This window comes from Mesoplodon bidens (assembly GCF_964165515.1).
Source record: "Mesoplodon bidens genome assembly, chromosome: 1".
NCBI classification, from domain to species: domain Eukaryota; kingdom Metazoa; phylum Chordata; class Mammalia; order Artiodactyla; family Ziphiidae; genus Mesoplodon; species Mesoplodon bidens.
In genome coordinates, this window is record NC_138176.1 from 9652982 (window position 1) to 9678250 (window position 25269).

Below are 25269 nucleotides of genomic sequence, written 5' to 3' on the forward strand. Positions count from 1 at the left end.
CCTCCACAATAAATGAGGCGCTGAGCTCAGAGGCCCAAACCGAGAGTCAGGAATTGCACCCAGGCCTGAGGAGTGGAGTGTTTTGCAGGACCCAAGTCACGCTTACCGTCGGCAGGAGCTGTGGGCGTCCACCAGCCTGAAGGGAAAACACAGCAGGATTAGAGAGAGGGTGTCTACAGTCAGGGTTGCTCTAGTGACCTGTCACTCACATCAGGGAAAGCGGGGTCTGAGTATCTCCACTGCCTGGGGGAGGAGAGGCCTTTTCTGAGAGCTGGCCGTGAGCCAGAACATGCCCTCAACTGTCCACGGCATGGCAATGAGGCGCCACACTACACAGGAGCGATTAGCACGCTCTCCTGACTGAGGGCTCCCTGGTGAAAGTATCTCTTTTGGACTCCGTGGGGGTGTGGGACCTGAAACAGCCCGGTTCTCCCCGCACACATAACTCTCGGTCTAGACAATGCTTTCAAGCATTGTTGAGCGCAGGACAGGCCTCCTTGTCACCCAAAGTTCTGGGGAGACACTGTGTAGCCACAATGTCCTTAAATCTCTGAGCCAGACCCGAGGATCTTTCTGCTATGGCTCCTCTGGAAGCGTCTGCTCGCTCTAGAGTGACCAGGGCAGGTACTGAGAGGTGGCAAACGTCCACTCGCCCCCCTTGGGGCTCCTGGTTGGTGTCTGTGCAGGTGAGTGGGGAGGGAGGGGACACCCTGGAGTCAAGGGGCAGCAGGACTCACCTGGCAGGGACGTGGACTGGGGCCTGGCAGCTGGGAGAGAGAGAAGGCAGATCAGACACCTTGCACAGAAGGGGCACCACAGGGGCAAAGGGGGACGACGCTGAGCAGGTGAGACGCTCCTTCCATGACTGTGCTGCGCTACGCGGGGTGGGACCTCTGCCGTCCACACCCCCAAAAGATGCTCCTCCTGAGAGGTCCAGGCAGCCCAGCATCCCTTATTTCCAATGTCAAGGGGATTAGCTCTGTGTCTAGATGACCGAGTGGACCCAAACCGGTCATCAGCCTCATGGCATTTATGGGCTCACTGAGGAAGCAAGACTGAGAGGTCCAGCTGCAGGTCCAAATCCCATGTGAGATCTGTCAGGCTCGACTGTAGGTGGTGACAAGGCTGTGCCTGGCAGGCCACACAGGGGTCACTGCCCTGCACACGACAGCCCTGGTGTGCAGACAGTGCATCCCAGTTCCCTGGAGGGGCTACTGTCCAGGACTCAGGAACCAAACTCTGTGCCACCTGCACTCCTAGGCCATGACCTCCATTCAGAGACCTCGTGACAGAACTAGCCTCTTTTCCCTCTGCTTTGCACTGTGGCATGGAGAAAAAAGGCTTCAAGTCACTTTCAGTTTGGTTCTTTGCTCCATTTCACCAGCTACATGCCTGGCAGCTTGTCAAAAGCTCATACTAATTCTTAGCAGAGAAACAAGGTGATTTAAGGAAGCGAGAAATGTAGAAAATGCCTTGAGAGGAGATCAGAGTGTCAGAAGGAAACCACACCCCCAGAGAGGGACACCCAGCTTATTTGAGACCAACCTGAGCAGACGACACTGGCGTCCTCGCTATGTCTACAGTTGTGTGTGTTCCAGCCACTGTGAGGGCAGCTCCACAGGTAGCGCTCGTGCCCCGAGCAGCGCACGTCATCCAGGACGATCGGCCCTGAGCCCTGACTGTACCGGGCACTTCCTGGGGCCGACGTGGCCCGGCCACAGCCCAGCTGCCTGCAGACCACGTCGGCGTCGTTGGTGTCCCAGCCGTCGTCACACACGGTGCCCCAGGAGCCTCGGTACAGGACCTCCACCCGGCCCTGACACCTGTCACCTCCATTCACCAGCCTCAGGGCCAATCCCGATTCAGTTCCTGGAAGGAGACGGGAAAATGCACTCTCCTGTGTCTTCCGAAGGAACAGGTCCTGAGGACCGAACGAGATTCAGAATCCATCCAGGTAAAGACTTCTGAGTTCAAGGTGATGTTTTCCTTCTGGAGGACCTGACTGAGCCTGGTCATCATCATTTATCCCCACGGGGCTGTTTGATACAACCCTCGGCTGTGGACTGAGCTACGCATGTTCTCTGATGGGTTCCCCACAAGGCCCAGCAATTGAGTGGCTGATCCAATCCTCGGGAAGGAGGTGGGAAGAGGGGAAGCCCACAGCCTGAATCCCCAGGGACCACTGGGAGGAACTTGAGCCCCTGCAGCAGGAGCCCACCAGAGACAGCTTCCCAGACGCCGCCAAGGAGCCACCTTCAGATGTTCCCTCCCACGTGGGAACCCATTCCATCAGTTCCAAGCTTATTCTGAAGACTACTTTTCCGCTGAGCACTTACTCATGTCATTTTCCAACCCAAAACGTAATCTGAAACTTGAATAAGCCGTGTACGCACTGAAAATCATCAGAGCACATGGACATGCTTAGGGACTAGGCATCTATTGGTAGCAGGCTGTTCAGAGTCCTTCCAGGGCTTGCCGGCTAAAGAGCTAGAAAAAAAACATACTCTCTCCCCTCCTGGGCTGTAGACCTGTGGCTAACAACTGCCCCTTGGCAGGAAGCAATCTGACAGGGAAGTTCATAAACATTAGAAAATAGAGGTAATAAAAGTGCATCGGAAAAGCTGTACTGGAACTTCTGGATCCAGCTCTACCTGAAGACCATCCTACCACTGACCTATGGAAGTCATTGCGGCCCCCACCCCCACCCCCACCCCCAAGTCAAGAGAGTGTCAGTTGGGATCCTATCACTTGGCAACAAAAGCATTCTGAGTAATGTATGCCACAAGTGGGAGGTGATGGTTCTCCATAACTCTGGCACGCGACAGGAACCCTCCACAATAAATGAGGCGCTGAGCTCAGAGGCCCAAACCAAGAGTCGGGAATTGCACCCAGGCCTGAGGAGTGGAGTGTTTTGCAGGACCCAAGTCACGCTTACCGTCGGCAGGAGCTGTGGGCGTCCACCAGCCTGAAGGGAAAACACAGCAGGATTAGAGAGAGGGTGTCTACAGTCAGGGTTGCTCTAGTGACCTGTCACTCACATCAGGGAAAGTGGGGTCTGAGAATCTCCACTGCCTGGGGGAGGAAGAGGCCTTTTCTGAGAGCTGGCCGTGAGCCAGAACATGCCCTCAACTGTCCACGGCATGGCGATGAGGCGCCACACTACACAGGAGCGATTAGCACGCTCTCCTGACTGAGGGCTCCCTGGTGAAAGTATCCCTTTTGGACTCCGCGGGGGTGTGGGACCTGAAACAGCCCGGTTCTCCCCGCACACATAACTCTCGGTCTAGACAATGCTTTCAAGCATTGTTGAGCGCAGGACAGGCCTCCTTGTCACCCAAAGCTCTGGGGAGACACTGTGTAGCCACAATGTCCTTAAATCTCTGAGCCAGACCCGAGGATCTTTCTGCTATGGCTCCTCTGGAAGCGTCTGCTCGCTCTAGAGTGACCAGGGCAGGTACTGAGAGGTGGCAAACGTCCACTCGCCCCGCCTGGGGCTCCTGGTTGGAGTCTGTGGAGGTGAGTGGGGAGGGAGGGGACACCCCGGAGTCAAGTGGCACCAGGACTCACCTGGCAGGAGCGTGGACTGGGGCCTGGCAGCTGGGAGAGAGAGAAGGCAGATCAGACACCTTGCACAGAAGGGGCACCACAGTGGCAAAGGGGGATGACGCTGAGCAGGTGAGACGCTCAGTCCATGCCTGTGCCCCGCCACGCGGGGTGGGACCTCTGCCGTCTTCACCCCCCAAAGATGCTCATCCTGAGAGGTCCAGGCACCCAAGCATCCCTTATTTCCAATGTCAAGGGGATTAGCTCTGTGTCTAGATGACCGAGTGGAACCAAACCGGTCATCAGCGTCACGGCATTTATGGGCTCACTAAGGAAGCAAGACTGAGAGGTCCAGCTGCAGGTCCAAATCCCATGTGAGATCTGTCAGGCTCGACTGTAGGTGGTGACAAGGCTGTGCCTGGCAGGCCACACAGGGGTCACTGCCCTGCACACGACAGCCCTGGTGTGCAGACAGTGCATCCCAGTTCCCTGGAGGGGCTACTGTCCAGGACTCAGGAACCAAACTCTGTGCCACCTGCACTCCTAGGCCATGACCTCCATTCAGAGACCTCGTGACAGAACTAGCCTCTTTTCCCTCTGCTTTGCACTGTGGCATGGAGAAAAAAGGCTTCAAGTCACTTTCAGTTTGGTTCTTTGCTCCATTTCACCAGCTACATGCCTGGCAGCTTGTCAAAAGCTCATACTAATTCTTAGCAGAGAAACAAGGTGATTTAAGGAAGCGAGAAATGTAGAAAATGCCTTGAGAGGAGATCAGAGTGTCAGAAGGAAACCACACCCCCAGAGAGGGACACCCAGCTTATTTGAGACCAACCTGAGCAGACGACACTGGCGTCCTCGCTATGTCTACAGTTGTGTGTGTTCCAGCCACTGTGAGGGCAGCTCCACAGGTAGCGCTCGTGCCCCGAGCAGCGCACGTCATCCAGGACGATCGGCCCTGAGCCCTGACCGTACCGGGCACTTCCTGGGGCCGACGTGGCCCGGCCACAGCCCAGCTGCCTGCAGACCACGTCGGCGTCGTTGGTGTCCCAGCCGTCGTCACACACGGTGCCCCAGGAGCCTCGGTACAGGACCTCCACCCGGCCCTGACACCTGTCACCTCCATTCACCAGCCTCAGGGCCAATCCCGATTCAGTTCCTGGAAGGAGACGGGAAAATGCACTCTCCTGTGTCTTCCGAAGGAACAGGTCCTGAGGACCGAACGAGATTCAGAATCCATCCAGGTAAAGACTTCTGAGTTCAAGGTGATGTTTTCCTTCTGGAGGACCTGACTGAGCCTGGTCATCATCATTTATCCCCACGGGGCTGTTTGATACAACCCTCGGCTGTGGACTGAGCTACGCATGTTCTCTGATGGGTTCCCCACAAGGCCCAGCAATTGAGTGGCTGATCCAATCCTCGGGAAGGAGGTGGGAAGAGGGGAAGCCCACAGCCTGAATCCCCAGGGACCACTGGGAGGAACTTGAGCCCCTGCAGCAGGAGCCCACCAGAGACAGCTTCCCAGACGCCGCCAAGGAGCCACCTTCAGATGTTCCCTCCCACGTGGGAACCCATTCCATCAGTTCCAAGCTTATTCTGAAGACTACTTTTCCGCTGAGCACTTACTCATGTCATTTTCCAACCCAAAACGTAATCTGAAACTTGAACAAGCCGTGTACGCACTGAAAATCATCAGAGCACATGGACATGCTTAGGGACTAGGCATCTATTGGTAGCAGGCTGTTCAGAGTCCTTCCAGGGCTTGCCGGCTAAAGAGCTAGAAAAAAAACATACTCTCTCCCCTCCTGGGCTGTAGACCTGTGGCTAACAACTGCCCCTTGGCAGGAAGCAATCTGACAGGGAAGTTCATAAACATTAGAAAATAGAGGTAATAAAAGTGCATCGGAAAAGCTGTACTGGAACTTCTGGATCCAGCTCTACCTGAAGACCATCCTACCACTGACCTATGGAAGTCATTGCGGCCCCCACCCCCACCCCCACCCCCAAGTCAAGAGAGTGTCAGTTGGGATCCTATCACTTGGCAACAAAAGCATTCTGAGTAATGTATGCCACAAGTGGGAGGTGATGGTTCTCCATAACTCTGGCACGCGACAGGAACCCTCCACAATAAATGAGGCGCTGAGCTCAGAGGCCCAAACCGAGAGTCAGGAATTGCACCCAGGCCTGAGGAGTGGAGTGTTTTGCAGGACCCAAGTCACGCTTACCGTCGGCAGGAGCTGTGGGCGTCCACCAGCCTGAAGGGAAAACACAGCAGGATTAGAGAGAGGGTGTCTACAGTCAGGGTTGCTCTAGTGACCTGTCACTCACATCAGGGAAAGCGGGGTCTGAGTATCTCCACTGCCTGGGGGAGGAGAGGCCTTTTCTGAGAGCTGGCCGTGAGCCAGAACATGCCCTCAACTGTCCACGGCATGGCAATGAGGCGCCACACTACACAGGAGCGATTAGCACGCTCTCCTGACTGAGGGCTCCCTGGTGAAAGTATCTCTTTCGGACTCCGTGGGGGTGTGGGACCTGAAACAGCCCGGTTCTCCCCGCACACATAACTCTCGGTCTAGACAATGCTTTCAAGCATTGTTGAGCGCAGGACAGGCCTCCTTGTCACCCAAAGTTCTGGGGAGACACTGTGTAGCCACAATGTCCTTAAATCTCTGAGCCAGACCCGAGGATCTTTCTGCTATGGCTCCTCTGGAAGCGTCTGCTCGCTCTAGAGTGACCAGGGCAGGTACTGAGAGGTGGCAAACGTCCACTCGCCCCCCTTGGGGCTCCTGGTTGGTGTCTGTGCAGGTGAGTGGGGAGGGAGGGGACACCCTGGAGTCAAGGGGCAGCAGGACTCACCTGGCAGGGACGTGGACTGGGGCCTGGCAGCTGGGAGAGAGAGAAGGCAGATCAGACACCTTGCACAGAAGGGGCACCACAGGGGCAAAGGGGGACGACGCTGAGCAGGTGAGACGCTCCTTCCATGACTGTGCTGCGCTACGCGGGGTGGGACCTCTGCCGTCCACACCCCCAAAAGATGCTCCTCCTGAGAGGTCCAGGCAGCCCAGCATCCCTTATTTCCAATGTCAAGGGGATTAGCTCTGTGTCTAGATGACCGAGTGGACCCAAACCGGTCATCAGCCTCATGGCATTTATGGGCTCACTGAGGAAGCAAGACTGAGAGGTCCAGCTGCAGGTCCAAATCCCATGTGAGATCTGTCAGGCTCGACTGTAGGTGGTGACAAGGCTGTGCCTGGCAGGCCACACAGGGGTCACTGCCCTGCACACGACAGCCCTGGTGTGCAGACAGTGCATCCCAGTTCCCTGGAGGGGCTACTGTCCAGGACTCAGGAACCAAACTCTGTGCCACCTGCACTCCTAGGCCATGACCTCCATTCAGAGACCTCGTGACAGAACTAGCCTCTTTTCCCTCTGCTTTGCACTGTGGCATGGAGAAAAAAGGCTTCAAGTCACTTTCAGTTTGGTTCTTTGCTCCATTTCACCAGCTACATGCCTGGCAGCTTGTCAAAAGCTCATACTAATTCTTAGCAGAGAAACAAGGTGATTTAAGGAAGCGAGAAATGTAGAAAATGCCTTGAGAGGAGATCAGAGTGTCAGAAGGAAACCACACCCCCAGAGAGGGACACCCAGCTTATTTGAGACCAACCTGAGCAGACGACACTGGCGTCCTCGCTATGTCTACAGTTGTGTGTGTTCCAGCCACTGTGAGGGCAGCTCCACAGGTAGCGCTCGTGCCCCGAGCAGCGCACGTCATCCAGGACGATCGGCCCTGAGCCCTGACCGTACCGGGCACTTCCTGGGGCCGACGTGGCCCGGCCACAGCCCAGCTGCCTGCAGACCACGTCGGCGTCGTTGGTGTCCCAGCCGTCGTCACACACGGTGCCCCAGGAGCCTCGGTACAGGACCTCCACCCGGCCCTGACACCTGTCACCTCCATTCACCAGCCTCAGGGCCAATCCCGATTCAGTTCCTGGAAGGAGACGGGAAAATGCACTCTCCTGTGTCTTCCGAAGGAACAGGTCCTGAGGACCGAACGAGATTCAGAATCCATCCAGGTAAAGACTTCTGAGTTCAAGGTGATGTTTTCCTTCTGGAGGACCTGACTGAGCCTGGTCATCATCATTTATCCCCACGGGGCTGTTTGATACAACCCTCGGCTGTGGACTGAGCTACGCATGTTCTCTGATGGGTTCCCCACAAGGCCCAGCAATTGAGTGGCTGATCCAATCCTCGGGAAGGAGGTGGGAAGAGGGGAAGCCCACAGCCTGAATCCCCAGGGACCACTGGGAGGAACTTGAGCCCCTGCAGCAGGAGCCCACCAGAGACAGCTTCCCAGACGCCGCCAAGGAGCCACCTTCAGATGTTCCCTCCCACGTGGGAACCCATTCCATCAGTTCCAAGCTTATTCTGAAGACTACTTTTCCGCTGAGCACTTACTCATGTCATTTTCCAACCCAAAACGTAATCTGAAACTTGAACAAGCCGTGTACGCACTGAAAATCATCAGAGCACATGGACATGCTTAGGGACTAGGCATCTATTGGTAGCAGGCTGTTCAGAGTCCTTCCAGGGCTTGCCGGCTAAAGAGCTAGAAAAAAAACATACTCTCTCCCCTCCTGGGCTGTAGACCTGTGGCTAACAACTGCCCCTTGGCAGGAAGCAATCTGACAGGGAAGTTCATAAACATTAGAAAATAGAGGTAATAAAAGTGCATCGGAAAAGCTGTACTGGAACTTCTGGATCCAGCTCTACCTGAAGACCATCCTACCACTGACCTATGGAAGTCATTGCGGCCCCCACCCCCACCCCCACCCCCAAGTCAAGAGAGTGTCAGTTGGGATCCTATCACTTGGCAACAAAAGCATTCTGAGTAATGTATGCCACAAGTGGGAGGTGATGGTTCTCCATAACTCTGGCACGCGACAGGAACCCTCCACAATAAATGAGGCGCTGAGCTCAGAGGCCCAAACCGAGAGTCAGGAATTGCACCCAGGCCTGAGGAGTGGAGTGTTTTGCAGGACCCAAGTCACGCTTACCGTCGGCAGGAGCTGTGGGCGTCCACCAGCCTGAAGGGAAAACACAGCAGGATTAGAGAGAGGGTGTCTACAGTCAGGGTTGCTCTAGTGACCTGTCACTCACATCAGGGAAAGCGGGGTCTGAGTATCTCCACTGCCTGGGGGAGGAGAGGCCTTTTCTGAGAGCTGGCCGTGAGCCAGAACATGCCCTCAACTGTCCACGGCATGGCAATGAGGCGCCACACTACACAGGAGCGATTAGCACGCTCTCCTGACTGAGGGCTCCCTGGTGAAAGTATCTCTTTTGGACTCCGTGGGGGTGTGGGACCTGAAACAGCCCGGTTCTCCCCGCACACATAACTCTCGGTCTAGACAATGCTTTCAAGCATTGTTGAGCGCAGGACAGGCCTCCTTGTCACCCAAAGTTCTGGGGAGACACTGTGTAGCCACAATGTCCTTAAATCTCTGAGCCAGACCCGAGGATCTTTCTGCTATGGCTCCTCTGGAAGCGTCTGCTCGCTCTAGAGTGACCAGGGCAGGTACTGAGAGGTGGCAAACGTCCACTCGCCCCCCTTGGGGCTCCTGGTTGGTGTCTGTGCAGGTGAGTGGGGAGGGAGGGGACACCCTGGAGTCAAGGGGCAGCAGGACTCACCTGGCAGGGACGTGGACTGGGGCCTGGCAGCTGGGAGAGAGAGAAGGCAGATCAGACACCTTGCACAGAAGGGGCACCACAGGGGCAAAGAGGGACGACGCTGAGCAGGTGAGACGCTCCTTCCATGACTGTGCTGCGCTACGCGGGGTGGGACCTCTGCCGTCCACACCCCCAAAAGATGCTCCTCCTGAGAGGTCCAGGCAGCCCAGCATCCCTTATTTCCAATGTCAAGGGGATTAGCTCTGTGTCTAGATGACCGAGTGGACCCAAACCGGTCATCAGCCTCATGGCATTTATGGGCTCACTGAGGAAGCAAGACTGAGAGGTCCAGCTGCAGGTCCAAATCCCATGTGAGATCTGTCAGGCTCGACTGTAGGTGGTGACAAGGCTGTGCCTGGCAGGCCACACAGGGGTCACTGCCCTGCACACGACAGCCCTGGTGTGCAGACAGTGCATCCCAGTTCCCTGGAGGGGCTACTGTCCAGGACTCAGGAACCAAACTCTGTGCCACCTGCACTCCTAGGCCATGACCTCCATTCAGAGACCTCGTGACAGAACTAGCCTCTTTTCCCTCTGCTTTGCACTGTGGCATGGAGAAAAAAGGCTTCAAGTCACTTTCAGTTTGGTTCTTTGCTCCATTTCACCAGCTACATGCCTGGCAGCTTGTCAAAAGCTCATACTAATTCTTAGCAGAGAAACAAGGTGATTTAAGGAAGCGAGAAATGTAGAAAATGCTTTGAGAGGAGATCAGAGTGTCAGAAGGAAACCACACCCCCAGAGAGGGACACCCAGCTTATTTGAGACCAACCTGAGCAGACGACACTGGCGTCCTCGCTATGTCCACAGTTGTGTGTGTTCCAGCCACTGTGAGGGCAGCTCCACAGGTAGCGCTCGTGCCCCGAGCAGCGCACGTCATCCAGGACGATCGGCCCTGAGCCCTGACCGTACCGGGCACTTCCTGGGGCCGACGTGGCCCGGCCACAGCCCAGCTGCCTGCAGACCACGTCGGCGTCGTTGGTGTCCCAGCCGTCGTCACACACGGTGCCCCAGGAGCCTCGGTACAGGACCTCCACCCGGCCCTGACACCTGTCACCTCCATTCACCAGCCTCAGGGCCAATCCCGATTCAGTTCCTGGAAGGAGACGGGAAAATGCACTCTCCTGTGTCTTCCGAAGGAACAGGTCCTGAGGACCGAACGAGATTCAGAATCCATCCAGGTAAAGACTTCTGAGTTCAAGGTGATGTTTTCCTTCTGGAGGACCTGACTGAGCCTGGTCATCATCATTTATCCCCACGGGGCTGTTTGATACAACCCTCGGCTGTGGACTGAGCTACGCATGTTCTCTGATGGGTTCCCCACAAGGCCCAGCAATTGAGTGGCTGATCCAATCCTCGGGAAGGAGGTGGGAAGAGGGGAAGCCCACAGCCTGAATCCCCAGGGACCACTGGGAGGAACTTGAGCCCCTGCAGCAGGAGCCCACCAGAGACAGCTTCCCAGACGCCGCCAAGGAGCCACCTTCAGATGTTCCCTCCCACGTGGGAACCCATTCCATCAGTTCCAAGCTTATTCTGAAGACTACTTTTCCGCTGAGCACTTACTCATGTCATTTTCCAACCCAAAACGTAATCTGAAACTTGAACAAGCCGTGTACGCACTGAAAATCATCAGAGCACATGGACATGCTTAGGGACTAGGCATCTATTGGTAGCAGGCTGTTCAGAGTCCTTCCAGGGCTTGCCGGCTAAAGAGCTAGAAAAAAAACATACTCTCTCCCCTCCTGGGCTGTAGACCTGTGGCTAACAACTGCCCCTTGGCAGGAAGCAATCTGACAGGGAAGTTCATAAACATTAGAAAATAGAGGTAATAAAAGTGCATCGGAAAAGCTGTACTGGAACTTCTGGATCCAGCTCTACCTGAAGACCATCCTACCACTGACCTATGGAAGTCATTGCGGCCCCCACCCCCACCCCCACCCCCAAGTCAAGAGAGTGTCAGTTGGGATCCTATCACTTGGCAACAAAAGCATTCTGAGTAATGTATGCCACAAGTGGGAGGTGATGGTTCTCCATAACTCTGGCACGCGACAGGAACCCTCCACAATAAATGAGGCGCTGAGCTCAGAGGCCCAAACCGAGAGTCAGGAATTGCACCCAGGCCTGAGGAGTGGAGTGTTTTGCAGGACCCAAGTCACGCTTACCGTCGGCAGGAGCTGTGGGCGTCCACCAGCCTGAAGGGAAAACACAGCAGGATTAGAGAGAGGGTGTCTACAGTCAGGGTTGCTCTAGTGACCTGTCACTCACATCAGGGAAAGCGGGGTCTGAGTATCTCCACTGCCTGGGGGAGGAGAGGCCTTTTCTGAGAGCTGGCCGTGAGCCAGAATTTGCCCTCAACTGTCCACGGCATGGCAATGAGGCGCCACACTACACAGGAGCGATTAGCACGCTCTCCTGACTGAGGGCTCCCTGGTGAAAGTATCTCTTTCGGACTCCGTGGGGGTGTGGGACCTGAAACAGCCCGGTTCTCCCCGCACACATAACTCTCGGTCTAGACAATGCTTTCAAGCATTGTTGAGCGCAGGACAGGCCTCCTTGTCACCCAAAGTTCTGGGGAGACACTGTGTAGCCACAATGTCCTTAAATCTCTGAGCCAGACCCGAGGATCTTTCTGCTATGGCTCCTCTGGAAGCGTCTGCTCGCTCTAGAGTGACCAGGGCAGGTACTGAGAGGTGGCAAACGTCCACTCGCCCCCCTTGGGGCTCCTGGTTGGTGTCTGTGCAGGTGAGTGGGGAGGGAGGGGACACCCTGGAGTCAAGGGGCAGCAGGACTCACCTGGCAGGGACGTGGACTGGGGCCTGGCAGCTGGGAGAGAGAGAAGGCAGATCAGACACCTTGCACAGAAGGGGCACCACAGGGGCAAAGGGGGACGACGCTGAGCAGGTGAGACGCTCCTTCCATGACTGTGCTGCGCTACGCGGGGTGGGACCTCTGCCGTCCACACCCCCAAAAGATGCTCCTCCTGAGAGGTCCAGGCAGCCCAGCATCCCTTATTTCCAATGTCAAGGGGATTAGCTCTGTGTCTAGATGACCGAGTGGACCCAAACCGGTCATCAGCCTCATGGCATTTATGGGCTCACTGAGGAAGCAAGACTGAGAGGTCCAGCTGCAGGTCCAAATCCCATGTGAGATCTGTCAGGCTCGACTGTAGGTGGTGACAAGGCTGTGCCTGGCAGGCCACACAGGGGTCACTGCCCTGCACACGACAGCCCTGGTGTGCAGACAGTGCATCCCAGTTCCCTGGAGGGGCTACTGTCCAGGACTCAGGAACCAAACTCTGTGCCACCTGCACTCCTAGGCCATGACCTCCATTCAGAGACCTCGTGACAGAACTAGCCTCTTTTCCCTCTGCTTTGCACTGTGGCATGGAGAAAAAAGGCTTCAAGTCACTTTCAGTTTGGTTCTTTGCTCCATTTCACCAGCTACATGCCTGGCAGCTTGTCAAAAGCTCATACTAATTCTTAGCAGAGAAACAAGGTGATTTAAGGAAGCGAGAAATGTAGAAAATGCTTTGAGAGGAGATCAGAGTGTCAGAAGGAAACCACACCCCCAGAGAGGGACACCCAGCTTATTTGAGACCAACCTGAGCAGACGACACTGGCGTCCTCGCTATGTCCACAGTTGTGTGTGTTCCAGCCACTGTGAGGGCAGCTCCACAGGTAGCGCTCGTGCCCCGAGCAGCGCACGTCATCCAGGACGATCGGCCCTGAGCCCTGACCGTACCGGGCACTTCCTGGGGCCGACGTGGCCCGGCCACAGCCCAGCTGCCTGCAGACCACGTCGGCGTCGTTGGTGTCCCAGCCGTCGTCACACACGGTGCCCCAGGAGCCTCGGTACAGGACCTCCACCCGGCCCTGACACCTGTCACCTCCATTCACCAGCCTCAGGGCCAATCCCGATTCAGTTCCTGGAAGGAGACGGGAAAATGCACTCTCCTGTGTCTTCCGAAGGAACAGGTCCTGAGGACCGAACGAGATTCAGAATCCATCCAGGTAAAGACTTCTGAGTTCAAGGTGATGTTTTCCTTCTGGAGGACCTGACTGAGCCTGGTCATCATCATTTATCCCCACGGGGCTGTTTGATACAACCCTCGGCTGTGGACTGAGCTACGCATGTTCTCTGATGGGTTCCCCACAAGGCCCAGCAATTGAGTGGCTGATCCAATCCTCGGGAAGGAGGTGGGAAGAGGGGAAGCCCACAGCCTGAATCCCCAGGGACCACTGGGAGGAACTTGAGCCCCTGCAGCAGGAGCCCACCAGAGACAGCTTCCCAGACGCCGCCAAGGAGCCACCTTCAGATGTTCCCTCCCACGTGGGAACCCATTCCATCAGTTCCAAGCTTATTCTGAAGACTACTTTTCCGCTGAGCACTTACTCATGTCATTTTCCAACCCAAAACGTAATCTGAAACTTGAACAAGCCGTGTACGCACTGAAAATCATCAGAGCACATGGACATGCTTAGGGACTAGGCATCTATTGGTAGCAGGCTGTTCAGAGTCCTTCCAGGGCTTGCCGGCTAAAGAGCTAGAAAAAAAACATACTCTCTCCCCTCCTGGGCTGTAGACCTGTGGCTAACAACTGCCCCTTGGCAGGAAGCAATCTGACAGGGAAGTTCATAAACATTAGAAAATAGAGGTAATAAAAGTGCATCGGGGGCTTCCCTGGTGGCGCAGTGGTTGAGAGTCCGCCTGCCGATGCAGGGGACACGGGTTCGTGCCCCGGTCTGGGAAGATCCCACATGCCGCGGAGCGGTTGGGCCCGTGAGCCATGGCCGTTGGGCCTGCGCGTCCGGAGCCTGTGCTCCGCAACGGGAGAGGCCACAACAGTGAGAGGCCCGCATACAGCAAAAAAAAAAAAAAAAAAAAAAAAAAAAAAGTGCATCGGAAAAGCTGTACTGGAACTTCTGGATCCAGCTCTACCTGAAGACCATCCTACCACTGACCTATGGAAGTCATTGCGGCCCCCACCCCCACCCCCACCCCCAAGTCAAGAGAGTGTCAGTTGGGATCCTATCACTTGGCAACAAAAGCATTCTGAGTAATGTATGCCACAAGTGGGAGGTGATGGTTCTCCATAACTCTGGCACGCGACAGGAACCCTCCACAATAAATGAGGCGCTGAGCTCAGAGGCCCAAACCAAGAGTCGGGAATTGCACCCAGGCCTGAGGAGTGGAGTGTTTTGCAGGACCCAAGTCACGCTTACCGTCGGCAGGAGCTGTGGGCGTCCACCAGCCTGAAGGGAAAACACAGCAGGATTAGAGAGAGGGTGTCTACAGTCAGGGTTGCTCTAGTGACCTGTCACTCACATCAGGGAAAGTGGGGTCTGAGAATCTCCACTGCCTGGGGGAGGAAGAGGCCTTTTCTGAGAGCTGGCCGTGAGCCAGAACATGCCCTCAACTGTCCACGGCATGGCGATGAGGCGCCACACTACACAGGAGCGATTAGCACGCTCTCCTGACTGAGGGCTCCCTGGTGAAAGTATCCCTTTTGGACTCCGCGGGGGTGTGGGACCTGAAACAGCCCGGTTCTCCCCGCACACATAACTCTCGGTCTAGACAATGCTTTCAAGCATTGTTGAGCGCAGGACAGGCCTCCTTGTCACCCAAAGCTCTGGGGAGACACTGTGTAGCCACAATGTCCTTAAATCTCTGAGCCAGACCCGAGGATCTTTCTGCTATGGCTCCTCTGGAAGCGTCTGCTCGCTCTAGAGTGACCAGGGCAGGTACTGAGAGGTGGCAAACGTCCACTCGCCCCGCCTGGGGCTCCTGGTTGGAGTCTGTGGAGGTGAGTGGGGAGGGAGGGGACACCCCGGAGTCAAGTGGCACCAGGACTCACCTGGCAGGAGCGTGGACTGGGGCCTGGCAGCTGGGAGAGAGAGAAGGCAGATCAGACACCTTGCACAGAAGGGGCACCACAGTGGCAAAGGGGGATGACGCTGAGCAGGTGAGACGCTCAGTCCATGCCTGTGCCCCGCCACGCGGGGTGGGACCTCTGCCGTCTTCACCCCCCAAAGATGCTCATCCTGAGAGGTCCAGGCACCCAAGCATCCCTTATTTCCAATGTCAAGGGGATTAGCTCTGTGTCTAGATGAACGAGTGGATCCAAACCGGTCATCAGCGTCACGGCATTTATGGGCTCACTAAGGAAGCAAGACTGAGGGGTCCAGCTCCAGGTCCAAATCCCGTGTGAGATCTGTCCAGCCCAACTGTAGGTGATGACAATTTTGTGTATGGTAGCCACCCAGGGGCCACTGCCCTGCACACGGCCGATCTGGTACCCAGACAGTGCATCCCAGTTTCCTGGAGGGGCTACAATCCAGGACTCAGGAAACAAACCCTGGGCCACCCGCACTCCTAAGCCATGACCTCCATTCAGAGACCTCGTGACAGAACTAGCCTCTTTTGCATCTGCCTTGCACTGTGGCATGGAGAAAAAAAGGCTTCAAGTCACTTTCAGTTTGGTTCTTTGTTCTTATTCATCAGCTACATGCCTGGGAGCTTGTCAAAAAGCTCATACTGGGCTTCCCTGGTGGCGCAGTGTTTGGGAGTCCACCTGCCGATGCAGGGGAAATGGGTTTGTGCCCCGGTCCGGGAAGTACCCACGTGCCGCGGAGCGGCTGGTCCCGTGAGCCATGGCCTCTGAGCCTGTGCGACCAGAACGTGCGCTCCGCAATGGGAGAGGCCACAGCAGTGAGGGGCCCGCGTACCGGAAAAAAAAAAACAAACACAAAAACATGCACATACTAATTCTCAGCAGAGAGACATGGTGATTTAAGGAAGCAAGAAATGTAGAAAATGCTCTGAGAGGGGATCAGAGTGTCAGATGGAAACCACACCCCCAGAGAGGGACACCCAGCTTATCTGAGACCAACCTGAGCAGACGACACTGGCGTCCTCGCCGTGTCCGCAGTTGTGTGTGTTCCAGCCCCTGTGAGGGCAGCTCCACAGGTAGCTCTCGTGCCCCGAGCAGCCCACATCATCCAGGACGATTGGCCCTGAGCCCTGACCATACCGGGCACTTCCTGGGGCCGACGAAGCCCGACCACAGCCCAGCTGCCTGCAGACCACGTCGGCGTCGTTGGTGTCCCAGCTGTCGTCACACACGGTGCCCCAGGAGCCTCGGTACAGGACCTCCACTCGGCCCTGACACCTGTCACCTCCATTCACCAGCCTCAGGGCCAAACCTGATTCACGTCCTGGAAGGAGACGGGAAAATGCACTCTCCTGTGTCTTCCAGAGGAAGAGGTCCTGAGGACCGAACGAGATTCAGAATCCTTCCAGGGAAAGACTTCTGAGTTCAAGGTAATGTTCTCCTTCCGGCAGGCATGACTGAGCCTGGTCATCATCATTTATCCCCACAGGGCTCTTTGATAGAAGCCTCTGCTTTGGACTGAGCTACGCTTTTTCTCTCAGCCCATTCAGTCCCTAGAGGGCAGCACAAGGACAGCGCCTCATGTCTCTCCTGAGGTCACAGGCCTAAGGCCGGTTCCAGACTCAGGGGACTTCTGGACTGTGACTCTCCCCCGGGCAGCAATCACCTTTCTTTTATGCCCAGGAGTTAATCTTCATCACAGGGAAGGGAGCAGAGATTCCTATTCTGCCCAAGTCTGAAGATGCTCAAATGCAGAGGCATAGCCCATCACTCCAAGAGGAGGCAAGCACGAAGGTAACCCCAACCCACCCAGGATACACCCAGGCTAGAGCGTCATGGTCGCAGGAAGAAGACCAAGACCATCCCCGTTTTGGTAGCTTCTTGGCTCCCGGGTGGTTCTCCCTGGGTTCTGGCCGCGCCCCTGGAGATGACGGGACCGGGCCAGACAGAAGCAGTTCAGGCATTTTACACCCAACCCCTCGGGCTGGAGAGCCATCCATGGCCTGAGAGACCGGGAGAGGTACCAGCAGGATGGAGAGGCATCCAGAGCCCACACTGACCTCCTGGAGGAGAAGCTTTCCTGAGCATCTGGACCCGATCCCACCGGACACAGCTCACCAGTCCACTAAGATCGGACCTCAGACCTGGCCTCCAGAGACTCGTGCTTCACTCACAGGCACAAGGATATGGACGGCCACACCCTGAACCTCCTCCTGTCACATCTACACCCCCAGTTTATCCAGAAGCAGAAAATAAGCCCCCGGGAGATGGATAGGATTATTTACCTGTTGGTGACGGAGCACGTGAGGTTAAAAGCGGCCAGGAGGCTGGAAGTGGCAACAAAGGGAAAGGTCAGAGTTAGACAGCACAGGAAGGAAGACTTGGCAAAACTTTTACCCAGCATGATGACACCAGTTCCACATCTGGAACCTGCCGCTTGCTCCCTGTGTTTGCTGAGCAAGCCTCCTGCTCAGCTAGCTCCTCTGGGACAACGGCCCTGTCTGAGGTCAGCCGGCCCCCTCCACCTCTCTAAGCCTGGCATGTTCTCCTCCCCATGAGAAAACCTTTGCCACCTCCCTTCCATGAGCCCTGTCCGCACTGGTACATCTGAGGGGTTGTCCAGAGGCAGAAGTGGACAGAAAAGTCAGGGGGTGAAGCTGGAGCCAATCACGGTCCCTGGCACCCAGAGCACTGCAGTCCCTTATGACCCTCCATCTCCTGGGCACTGTCCCTGCCACGTCCGGTTGCAGGTGTGGCTCTGTTGGATCTGAGGTGTGGCCCGGAGTGAGGGATGCAGGCACTCCTCCCTGCTCTCATGTCCCATCAACAGAAGGTCAGTGATTATCAACCTTCCTTCTCCCACAAAACTCTCCTCAGCTGGGATGTAACAGGGCCTAGAGTGGTGGAACTCATTCTTGGTTCTCTGAACCTGCAGGTGACAATCTCTGAGACAGTATGAAGGACAGGACGTGACAACTCAGATGGATCAATGGGAAGGCGGGAGTGTTGGAAACCCCACGTCTAGTGAAGAAGAATCAGCTGGGAGACTGAGCAGGGGAGGGGACAAGGATGTGTCCCTCCCAGGTTCTGCAAAGTACAGCGATTCCCCCAGAGGGGAGAAGAATGGGGGATGGGCAGGGAGTAAAGGGACATCCGGAGGAAGGTCGCCGGAGCCTCACTGGGCCAGGCGGTGGACTGGGGCCGAGCAGCTGCGAGAAAGACAAGGAAAGTCAGACACAAAGCACACAGGGGTCCCACTGGGATCCCAGGTGGAAGAAGCTCAGCCTTCGCACGTTGCTGAGGCTTTTCTTAGGGCCTCCGCGTGGAGAGCGTGTGCCCACCATTGACGACTCAGTCCACTGGGGCTCCTCGTTGTGTCTCACTGCCTGTGCCTGACCGCCTGGACCTGAGGGCTTACTTTCCTGGATATGAAAGTCCCTGGTATGCCTGCGACCGGCCACCGGTGCGACTGGCCACCGGAGCTTCCGCCTTAACTCCCTGTGGGAACAGCAAGGATGAGCCCCAGCGGTTAGGGTAGGACCCCAAGTCCACCAGCCCAGCTGCAATGAGGGTGAGGCTCATCCAGGCGCCCCAGAGTTTCTGCCTGGGGTCCAGCTCCTGCCCCAGTGTCCTAGCAGGCTCGGTACCAATCCACACAGCCACCCCCTCCCGTACGCCTCCGCCTTCTCAACTGTGTGCACCGCACTCACACGTGCACCTCTTACACTGGAACTCTGTTGACTGAGTCGGCTATGAGAGGACCCCAGTCTGTAGGCCATCAAGGGCACCTTTCCCTTTTGGTAATAGCATCCCCTAGACTCCGCCAGGGGCGTGGGACCTGAAACAGCCCTGTTCTCCCGGCACACATAACTCTTGGTCTAGACAATGCTTTCGAGCAGAAATGACCCCAGGACAGGTCTCCTTGTCACCCAAAGCTCTGGGGAGACACTGTGTAGCCACAATGTCCTTAAATCTCTGAGCCAGACCCGAGGATCCTTGTGCTATGGCTCCTCTGGGAGCGTCTGCTCGCTCTAGAGTGACCAGGGCAGGTACTGAGAGGTGGCGAACGTCCACTCGCCCCGCCTGGGGCTCCGGGTTGGAGTCTGTGGAGGTGAGTGGGGAGGGAGGGGACACCCCGGAGTCAAGGGGCAGCAGGACTCACCTGGCAGGAGCGTGGACTGGGGCCTGGCAGCTGGGAGAGAGAGAAGGCAGATCAGACACCTTGCACAGAAGGGGCACCACAGGGGCAAAGGGGGATGAGGATGGCACAAGAACACCGCCTCATGTCTCTCTTGAGGTCACAGGCCTAACGCCAGTTCCAGACTCACACCATTTTTAATGGCTACCATTCCCTGGGCAGTGGGTCACTTTGAACATGGCCATGAGTTAACCTTCATCACAGGAAAATGAACAGATACTTTCCTTCCCCAAGCCCAGGCTGCCAGATCCTCAGGCTCTACTGACTGACCTCCCAGCTCTCCTCCTTGGGGTATCCCCAGGGGGGTTTACAGGACCTCTGATGTCCACAGGCTGAAGGGTCATTGTTCTTGTATAGTGAAAAGAAATAAATGTGGCCTCATATGGGCTCAGGAAAGGGCACAGAAGATGTGGTCCCCTCAGCAGGTATGCACCTGCCTCTGCAGGCTGTGCAGCCAGAGACCCAGGACCCTAGCCTGACCAGAGGTCAACATGCATTAGTGAGGACCACACGGTAGGCTCTGAGCATGGGCACTAAGGCCCTCTTGGAGACAGAACACCAAGCTCCATCTTGGAGCTCCTTGGAGATACCTCTGCAGGTTGATTCCTCCCATCTCTCAGAGTCAAGGTCCATGGAAGAGACACCTTTTCAGGCCCGAGGCCTTGTTCAGAAGTCCCCACCCTTGAAAGCTGAGCACCCCCATCTCTTACAGCACCTGCACCTCTTCTGGATCAGAGATGGACCTCTGGGTGCAGAAAGGTAATGAGCCCACAGGGATCCCACATAACAAACTTTACCTTCTGCTGCACTTGCTGTTGAGGGTTCCTCTGTGACAAACAAAGCTACAGAGTGGAGAGAAGGAAAGGTCATTCGATGTTGGCTCTCCTCCGGGAGGGTTGACCCCCTGCACCCTGGCTCAGAAAAGGGGCTGGATGCAAAGATCTGGAAGGCCTGCCCACTGCCCAAAGGCTGTCTTCCTTCTGAAGCAGAACCCATCTCTCTGTCACTCTGTCAGCCCTCATTCAATGCTGGAGGCCACCAGGGACATTCTTGGCTCCGGACATTCACCACCTCCTATGCTTCCACAATGTCCATCCAAAATATCACCCTTTGATGAACAGCCCAAATCTATCCACAAGATTAAACTTCAAATACCAACTGCCTATTTCTATGGCTCAAACGTAGTCTCGAATGACAATACCTACCATCACTGAGATATTCCTCAATGTGGTCCCAGTTAGGAGGAAAGGCAGGTTCCAAAGATGGAGCCCCAAATGTCAAAATAACCTGCTCCCAAGTGACTGCTTGGACAGACATGCTCTCTTGGGGAGCACACTCCCATGTGACAGCTGGATTATCATGGTCACATCCTGTGCATAGTGACATGTATGTACACACAGCAGTCCACATAGTAAATGCCAGAGGTTGCTCTAAAGATGGATACTTTGACTAGAAACACCCCTTTGGGGCACACAAGACGAGTGACATCCTTAGAGGCTTCTTTGTGGATTAAAGGACCCATTGGTGCTAGAAGACCCACCAGCACTCTGAGCTTAAAGGAGAAATGTTGCGATTTGCTAGGTTAAGTCAGGGAGAATTTCTCTTCTTCACTGAGGCTGTAAATAACCTTCATTTGTCATTTAATCACCAATAAAGAGAACATATTGGTTACTGCTTAGTTTGCTTTGGGTAGAGATTTAAGTTTTAAAGACCAAAACTCCCCAATCCTTCTTCCTTGCAGTTAAAAGGATGAGAAGGTACCACTTAGGAAGGTGTTTGGTCATCCCAGGCCAGGGATGGCTGTGATGCTGTGCACAGGATCGTGCACCCCAGGGGACGGCACCAGCAAGCTCTGGGAGTGCCGAGACTAAAACCCACCTCCACCACTTCAGGCGACTTGCCTGAAGCTTTAGGACTTCAGGCAAGTCGCCTGCCCTCTCTGAAACTCCATTTCTTTATCTGTGAGAAGGGACAGTGACACCTGCCCCCTAACATCAAATAAGAGTAGAGAAGGTAAACTGCAGAGTGTTCCGGGTATGCGTCACGACACTGAGGACCTCGGGAGCCCTGTCCTCAGGGTGGCACAGGTGACAGTGTCAGTGACGTCTGCGCTACCTGAGCGCCCGACTCCAGCGTGCTCCCCGTGGCCACATTCACGGTCACACCACCTGCTGTGGGGCAACTGGGCGGGGCAGGGGATGCTCCCTTCCCAAGCAGTGCACGGTGCCCGTGAGAACGTCCCCTGAGCCCTGACCAGGGTGGGTCCCACCAGGTGGGTCCCGGTGCGTCCCACTCATGGCCGGCAGTGAACGACCACAGCCGAGCTGTGGGCAAACAACGTCTGCATCCTGGGTGTCCCAGCTGTCATCACACACGGTGTCCCAGCAGCCTTGGTACAGGAGCTCCACCTGGCCCTGACACTGGTCACCTCCATTCCCTGGCCACCCTGCGTGGACACGGTGGAAAGCCCTTGCCGTCACGCTCTCTGCCGCCCCGGCTTTCACCAGCCGGCACCCTCGGCCCTCCGTCCTCTGACCACTGTCCCCTCTCCTGGACTGACGTTTCTCCTCTCTCAGGACCCTATATATGGCGGCTCCCCCAGCGCCATCTCAGCCCTCTTCTCTTCCCCACCTGGAGGGCCTCATGTACTCAGAGAGCTTTCCAGGAAGAAGACCCCCAATTCCACCTCTCCAGCCCTGAGCAGCCCTGAGCAGCCCAGCCCCGAGCTCTGGACCAACGTTTTCAAATGGCCTCCTAGATCCCATCCCTTCCCCCGGCCGACCCCGGCCACACTGAGCACAGGCTCTTTCCTCCACCTGAACCAGCAGTGTCATCAGGCTCCACATTAACTGTGTCGGAAATGTGGGCATAATATTTGATCCCTCCTTCTCCCCATCCCTTATACCCAGCCTGTCTCCAAGGTCGTGTTTCTGTTTTTACACCGCCATTTTGCGAGGTTAGGTCTTCCGTCCCTTGAGCCTGGCCTTCCCCAGGGGCCGGCCTATTCGTCTCCCCGCCCCTGCCCTTCCTGTCTCGAATCCATCCACACCCACAGACTTAACCAGCATTCCTGAGGTGCCTACTCTGTGCCAGTTCCTGTGCTGAGCTGATTCATCTGTCTCCCCCAGACAGGGCACCGTGTTCCTGCCTGCCATGGTCCTGTGCAATCACCCACGCTGATGACACAAGGAAAACAGGCAACAGGTTTTGAGGGATCCAGCCCAGTGTCCTGACAACAGGAGCCTTGTCAGCGGTTAGTCTGAGGTTATGAGAAATTTTGGGTCGGGGAGTGATCAGAGAGGTTAGAATGGGATGGAAGAGAAAGGGGCAGGTGGCGCTCATGGCTGTTGTCAGGGTAGGGGTTGGGGAGAGAGAGAGGAAAGGCCAAATGGACTATCTGTTGGGTTTTCCCAAGGTGCATTCTGGGCTCCCTTAGCCCCTCCTGCTGTCCCCTTCTGGTCACTCCTGTGAAAAGTCCCTGCAGAAGAGATCTCAGCCTCGGCCTGTGCCTTGCTGGAGGTCAGTCACCAGAAAGCTGTCCCTCAAGTCCCTTCCAGGCCATTTCTGGACTCTCAGGGCATGCTCTGAAAGGGCAGGGATTGGCCTCAAAACAGCTAAGACCCAATGGCAGGGCCAGCTGCCCTAAGTGAGCACATGAAGGACCCTGACGTATCAAATTTGGTGCAAAGTGTGCGTATTCTCACTGAGCAGAGGAGAAGAGATGATACATTTAGAAAGAATCCTGGACAGAGGCAAAGGCACCTGTTCTGGGTTCAAATCTCTGCCCAGCCACTGACCCACCATGTGACCTTAGACAAAGAACTTGAGAAGTTACCTAACAATGCCCCGGTTTCCCCATCTGCACAAGGAAGGCGATGATACTACTTCCCTCAAAGTGTTGTTGGAAAGACTTCATGATAATAGCACTTACTATGTGCATTAGTTGAGCACTTACTATGCATCAGCCAGTCTTTTAAATGCTTTTTTATACATTAACTCATTTGGTGCACGAAAATAATTTTGTGCAGGGTACAAAGCAAATGCTTGGGAGATGTTAGCTATCTTTGATAGAACTGACAGTCATGGTGAGCAGAGGCACTGATTTTTTTTCACCTCTGTCTCCTGACACCAAGCTGAAGGTAATCTCATGCAATGAATAACTGAGAGGCAGAGAGAAGAAGGAAGGTGAATAACAGACAAAACTGGCTGAACATGTGTCTGGGACACGCAGAGGATCTCTGCACCCTTGACCCCTCCCTCTCCATCCCTGCACTCTAAAGGGCAGGCACTTGCTCTGTGGCCAAGATAGCACTCAGCCTCAGGTAACCCTGGCCGACCCAGCCAGCGAGCAAAACCCCGGGAAGACAAATAAAGAGAAAATATCTTACCATCATCTGTGGTGTGGAGAACCCACAGATCTAGAAAGAAATCAAATTCATCTTAGGCGATTCTGCTGTTTGTAAATGATCTACAGTCACAGAAACTGGCTTGAAGTTCACCTCACAATCATGCCACAGGGTGCTGTGGTTCAATGTTGGGTTTCTGTGCCTGCAGCGTTCTTGCTGAAAGTGTTTGGGGTTTTACAATAGACCTTTAAAACAAGTGGGTTGGATCTGGGGTGTTCAGTAATATTAGATGTAATGCAGTACATGTCTCCTTACCAGGCCCTCTAACACTAGTTACAGTCCCAGGATGTGATCTATGCTCAGGAAGCACCCAGCTTATTTCACGCTCTCAGGTACTATCTTTTCTGCCATACAGAATGAATCTATCTCAGTGAAGTTGAAGGATTCTGTGGATGGGAGCCTTGTCTGGGCCCTCTCCATGGACGAAGGGGAGGATGTCTGGCCTAAGGGGATGGTACGGAGGGACAGGGGAGCACAAAGTGGAGACTGTGCCCAACTGCTCACTGCTTGATGCATCGGTTTGAGACATGACCAAGCATGAGCATCCGGGAGATGTGCTCATGGATACATCTCTGGATTTGCCTCCATCATCTCCATGCAGATTTAGACGAGGACTTGGAAAGCAGACAAGGACCGAGTCTGACTGCAGCTGCCCACACACCAGCTCTTCACCCATTTGCCCCAAAACACAAACGGTGTTCTACCACCAATGGCAGATGACACTTCTAAACTTTGTTGATTAGAAGCCTTTTTTTTTCTAGAGCTTCAGAAAATGTATCAAAGGCACAGTTTGGGGAATGGGACCTAGAGATAACCTCCCATCAGCACACTACGCTGGTTAGCTACAGGATATAAGGATGACTAAGCATGGGGACGGGGGAGTATCTGACTGCAGGGGGAGGGTGGCTACTGTCAACCTAAGTCTGTATCTGTTCCCTCAAGTTCCTGGCAACAGTGCCAATGAATAACAGAATAACACTCTTCCTTCCTCCTCTGTCTGGCTAACTCCACCATCAGCCCCAGACCTCAGTTCACCTGTGACTTCCTCGGGGCTGCTCTCTCTGATGGCTTGACAATGTCTCTCTTGCTCTGGACCTCTTGCTGCAGCACCCATCACAGCTGTAGTTGTAACTGTGTGCTCAGAGATTAATGTCTATCTTTCCATTGGACCCTGAGTCCCTGCAGGGACTTCTCCTGTTTAGAAGGATCCCTGGTAGGACCTCTTCTGGCCAAATGAGGTGGCATGGATGTCGAAGCCATGGTGAAAGATGTGTAAAAGTTCAATGTCAGCAATTCACTTATGGAAAAGTCTTTACATCAACAAGTCAGACTTATGATGTAGCCAATAACCATTTGGGAAAATGTTAAAAAACCTGCATTTACTTGACATTAAGCAAAATACAGACATTAAGAAAAAATAAGTTTAAAAACGTAGCCCTTAAAATATATACACGTATCTTCTGTCGCTTGCTTTGGAAATTTTTAACAAAGTCCCATAATTACATTGTAAACAT

At 55.1% G+C, this 25269-nt stretch overlaps 1 protein-coding gene across 11 annotated transcripts in view; it reads right to left on the bottom strand.

Annotated features, from left to right (window-relative positions):
* Window positions 1–25269, bottom strand: part of DMBT1 (deleted in malignant brain tumors 1) — a gene marked incomplete at its 5' end in the record, with an annotated part of 111249 nt that overhangs the window by 75834 nt on the left and 10146 nt on the right. For all 11 annotated transcript variants that reach the window (XM_081240045.1, XM_081240044.1, XM_081240046.1 and 8 more), the window contains 22 exons: window positions 107–136; window positions 738–767; window positions 1546–1869; window positions 2936–2965; window positions 3568–3597; window positions 4376–4699; window positions 5766–5795; window positions 6397–6426; window positions 7205–7528; window positions 8595–8624; window positions 9226–9255; window positions 10034–10357; window positions 11424–11453; window positions 12055–12084; window positions 12863–13186; window positions 14484–14513; window positions 15116–15145; window positions 16152–16475; window positions 17437–17478; window positions 19314–19343; window positions 20147–20191; window positions 23738–23767. In XM_081240045.1, coding sequence (XP_081096171.1) covers window positions 107–136; window positions 738–767; window positions 1546–1869; window positions 2936–2965; window positions 3568–3597; window positions 4376–4699; window positions 5766–5795; window positions 6397–6426; window positions 7205–7528; window positions 8595–8624; window positions 9226–9255; window positions 10034–10357; window positions 11424–11453; window positions 12055–12084; window positions 12863–13186; window positions 14484–14513; window positions 15116–15145; window positions 16152–16475; window positions 17437–17478; window positions 19314–19343; window positions 20147–20191; window positions 23738–23767 — 2451 coding nt within the window. The remainder of the gene's footprint in view (window positions 1–106; window positions 137–737; window positions 768–1545; window positions 1870–2935; window positions 2966–3567; window positions 3598–4375; window positions 4700–5765; window positions 5796–6396; window positions 6427–7204; window positions 7529–8594; window positions 8625–9225; window positions 9256–10033; window positions 10358–11423; window positions 11454–12054; window positions 12085–12862; window positions 13187–14483; window positions 14514–15115; window positions 15146–16151; window positions 16476–17436; window positions 17479–19313; window positions 19344–20146; window positions 20192–23737; window positions 23768–25269) is intronic.